General features: G+C 53.3%; 1 protein-coding gene across 1 annotated transcript; it reads right to left on the bottom strand.

The window, feature by feature from the left end:
* Window positions 1–442: 442 nt before the first annotated feature.
* LOC143363898 (uncharacterized) lies at window positions 443–3965 on the bottom strand. The gene is made up of 2 exons (XM_076804428.1): window positions 669–3965; window positions 443–559 (listed from the first exon to the last, which is right to left on the bottom strand). Exons 1-2 carry the CDS (start codon window positions 3963–3965, stop codon window positions 443–445), a joined length of 3414 nt encoding a protein of 1137 aa, XP_076660543.1.
* Between the last annotated feature and the right edge of the window lie 314 nt (window positions 3966–4279).

Below are 4279 nucleotides of genomic sequence, written 5' to 3'. Positions count from 1 at the left end.
CCTGATTTTAATAGCCTCCTTTCTTCCTTAAAGTGGGTCTGCTGCACTTGTCGGATCCAGCACTTCTCGGCCTCGTTGATTTCCTCCACCGAAAGGACTGAGGAGTCACCATGGGTGGCGGCGATATTGCTGTTCGAGACTGAAGAGAGCTTGCGTCGTTTGAGCAGCCATCGTCGACACCAAGCAGTGACCCTTAGCAGCTTGGTATAGGACGAGAACCGCATCAAGGTGTCGTTGTCCTCGATTCCCCCTTTTGCTTTGTGCGTTACCGCTACTAATTTTCTCCTTTCTTCTGGCAGGTGGTCAGGAATTTCTGCTTGGGCCTCCGTGAGCTGCTCGCTGTTTCGCAGGAAGTTCGGGCCGTTCCACCACAATGTCAGCTGCAGCAACTGTGACGGTGTGAGTCCTCGAGAGGCGGGGTCAGCTGGATTTTCAACCCCGGCTACATGATGCCATTGTGCCTCGGGAACTCGACGCTGAATGTCTGCCACTCTGTTCGCGACATAGGTTTTCCACCTGCTTGGATGTGCTCGTAACCATCCCAGAGCGACTGTCGAGTCTGACCACAAGTGTATCCGTGTGCGTGTGTATTCTAGTGTCGCAGTGGTTTTCTCTGCTAGTCGAGCGAGGAGATGTGCTGCGCAGAGTTCTAAGCGAGGTAACGAGACCTGCTTTAGAGGTGCGACCTTGCTCTTAGCGGTGACGAGTGCGACTTCCCAGTGTTCGTCCTCCCTCTTCGTCCTCAAGTAAATGACTGCTGCGTATGCTCGCTCGGAGGCGTCTGCGAAGCCATGCAATTCCCTCAGAGTGGGATGTGGACAGTGAGACAAGGGCCGAGGTACCCTCACTCTTTCGAGCAGCTTCAGTTCGTCGCAGAAAAGTGCCCAGTCTTCAGCCATGGATGCAGGAAGTGGGTCGTCCCAGTCCAGACCCAGCAGCCAAGTAGATTGAATGGCTATTTTCGCCCGTACTATGACTGGTGCTAGCCATCCCAGTGGGTCGAACAACTGCGCGGTTTTCGACACAATGCTGCGCTTGGTTGGCGATTGAGCGGTGACCTCAGCGAGGGAGTATCGAAAGTTATCCTCTCGTGGTGACCAGTGAAGACCTAACGCAGTGTGGATGCAGTCCGACCAGGTTTTCTGCTCCTCTAGTTGGTTGTGGTGCGGCGAGGACTGAGTGGTTGTGCTCTCGGAGTGACCTGCGAACACTTGAAAGCGTCGTGATGAGTCCTGGGGCAAATCGACCACGTTGGACGCCCACTTTTGGAGCGGGAAGCCGCCCGCCATGCACAGCTGCTGAAGTTGATTGGCGGTTTCCCTCAGCTCTTCCACGGTGTCGGCTCCAGTGAGGATGTCATCGACGTATGTGTCCCTCTTTATGGCCATTGCTCCGTTGGGGTAGTGCGAGCCCTCATCCTCAGCAGGTTGACGCAGTGTTCGCACAGCTAGATATGGGGCACATGAAAGACCATACGTGACAGTGTTTAGCCGGTATTCACGAACCCTTTCGCTCTCCGCCCGTCTCCAGAGGATTCGTTGTACGTCTCGATCCTCTGGATGGACTAATATCTGCCGGTACATCTTGGTGACGTCGGCTGTCACCACGTACTGGTGTTTGCGCCACCTCAGAATGACATCAGCGAGTGGTGGCAACAAATTTGGACCCGCATGGAGGGCATCGTTCAAAGAACATTGCGAAGGCTCGGACCAGGACCCGTTGAAGACGACTCTCAACTTCGTGGTGGAGCTGCTGGGCCTCAAGACTCCGTGGTGTGGCAGGTAGTGGCATTGTTGTCCTCTCCCTGTCTCTTCGGTCAGTGACATATGACCAAGCTCGGTGTACTGCTTTAGGAAGTCGTCGTATTGCTCCTTGAACTCTTTGTCCTTTCGGAACTGCAGCTCCATTCTCCTGAGTGAGTGCCACGCTGCTGTCCGGGAGCCTGAAGTGACTTTTACGTTAGTTTTAAAGGGCAGTCTCACCTGATAACGACCCTCTGAAGTGCGTGAGTGGGAGGTTTTAAAGTGCTGCTCGCACTCTTCTTCCTCAGCTGTCCACGTCGAAGCCGTGTCTTGGACGTCCTCCTGTTCCCAAAACCGCCGCACGAGTGAGCTGAGACTGTCCCCGATGCTTGCCTGATGCACCTGGGCCTGAACCGGACTGGACGCCGAGCCTGTCATCCCGGTGACGATCCATCCGAACATGGTAAGCTGAGCCACCGGCTGATTCGGAGCTCCTCTTCTCAATCCCTCTCTGATTATTGCAGGGTAGACGTCTGCCCCGAGCAGGACTTCAATGGGTGCTCTGCCCCCTGGTACTGGGTCGGCAAGCTGCAATCCTCTCAGGTGCGCCCACTCTGGTTGTGCCGTGGTCCTGGTATGAGAGTACGTTGAAAGCTTGGCAAGGATCACTGCTGAAACTGTGATCGTGTCCTCTGTCTGGCAGGCGGAAACGTTCAGCGTGACTCTGCCCCGGCTCCTTGCAAGCTGCTGCCCTCCAACTCCGTACAGGTCCACCTTTGCTTCTGCCCGAGGTAATTGTAGCCTTTGTGCTAGCCCTTCGTTGATCATTGTGATCTCGGAGCCTGAATCGATTAGCGCTCTCGCTACTTGCCGACGGCCGAAGCGATCTGTAACATTGACCAATGCTGTTGCTAACATCACCTCACCGTCTTTGTTGCAGCAGCTCTGCGCATGGTGGATAGCCCTTCCGGCAGTGGAGACGCCCTTGCATGCATCATGGAGTGTCGTGTGGTGACGTTCGCCGCAGGTGTAGCAACCTTTCTTCGATGGACAGCTCTCCGTGGTGTGCTTGCCGAGACAGTTTCTGCACAGCTGATGTTTCTCGACAGTAGCTTTCCGCTCCTCCGCAGAACTTTCTTTGTATGATGAGCAATGCATGAGATAATGATCTTTTGAACAGATCACGCATACAATTTGTTGCCCTTTCCTTGCATGGTTGACGCGGGCCATGCTTGTTGCTGGTTTCGCTTTGCTGACACCTTGGCTTGATTGGAATTTGCTCGGTCTGGAATGGCTGGAACCTGAGGACGCTGAGCTCGGAGATGCCTGCATCATCTGGAGTCGCTTTATCATGAAGTCCTTCAGGGTTGCACAGGAAGGAGGCTCGCTGCTGACCGTAACGCTCTCCTCCCATTTTTCTCTGGTCGTGGGGTCGAACAAATTCACAATCGAGTGAACGAACCAATCTGCGGTTTGATCCACAGGTCTGCCTAGTCCGTCCAGGGTGTTGATGACGGTGGATACTCCTTTCTGGATCTGGGTCATTTCTCGCACCGTGCTTTCTCTCATCCGTGGCAGAGCCGCCAACTTGTCAAGGCAGGATCGGACGAGAATGCGCTTGTTTTCGAAATGCTCCAGAAGGATATCCCACGCCTTTCTGTAATTTCCGTTCGTGGTCGGAAGGTCCTTGACGAGATCGGCTGCTTGATCCCGAAGAGCACCCTTCAGGTAATGGAGCTTGTCGACGTCGCTCATTCCCCTTTTCTGGTCGATCATCGAAACGAATCGGTCTTTGAACGACGGCCATTCGACGTATTCTCCGTTGAATTGCGGCAACGGCATCCGTGGGAGAGAAGATGACCCTGACTTCGAATCTTCCTCGTCTGGATTTGGCTCGGTCGCCTTTTCGCTGCTCTTTCTGAGTTGATTCGCGAGCTCGCGCAGCCGGCTTTTTTGTATGAGGTAGGTTTCTTCTACCGATTCGGCCATGCCCGACTTTTCATATTCGCTGTCCTTGCTTGCAGCTTTGTGTCCGTACATTAGCACGTCATGATTTTGCTGAAACTTTACCCAGTAATCTTCAAGCAGTTCCAGCCTGGTCTCAACGTCGCTGATGGTGATCTTTGTTTGCGCGACGGATTTCTTGAAGTTGTCCATGAGGCGAGCAATTTTCCCTCCGATGGTTTTCTGCTTGTGGAGGAGGTGGTTTGCTGAGAGCTCCATTTTAGTTGCGGCTGATTCGCTTGATGGAGTTCACTCACGGATGCACTGGACTCACCCTTAACTCGATTTAATATTGCAAATCCTGGAGAGGTATCGGCCAGACACGTGGAAAGGATCCGGCTCGAAGGACCAGAAATGTTTCGTATCTTTCCCTGCTTGGAAAGATTCGCGGGAAACTAAAAAGAATGCTACTGAACTTGCGAGGAAATTTAACGGATTGTGTATGAAAGTGTATGTGGAATGGTATGAAAGTATGCTGAGTGAAAGTGGAGAAAGCGGACTGTATAAATGAATTGAATGGAAGGCGGATTTGC

Source organism: Halictus rubicundus, unplaced genomic scaffold (genome assembly GCF_050948215.1).
Source record: "Halictus rubicundus isolate RS-2024b unplaced genomic scaffold, iyHalRubi1_principal scaffold0165, whole genome shotgun sequence".
Taxonomy (NCBI): domain Eukaryota; kingdom Metazoa; phylum Arthropoda; class Insecta; order Hymenoptera; family Halictidae; genus Halictus; species Halictus rubicundus.
Note: the sequence above shows the minus strand (reverse complement) of the source record. Positions and strands in the feature narration are given on the sequence as shown.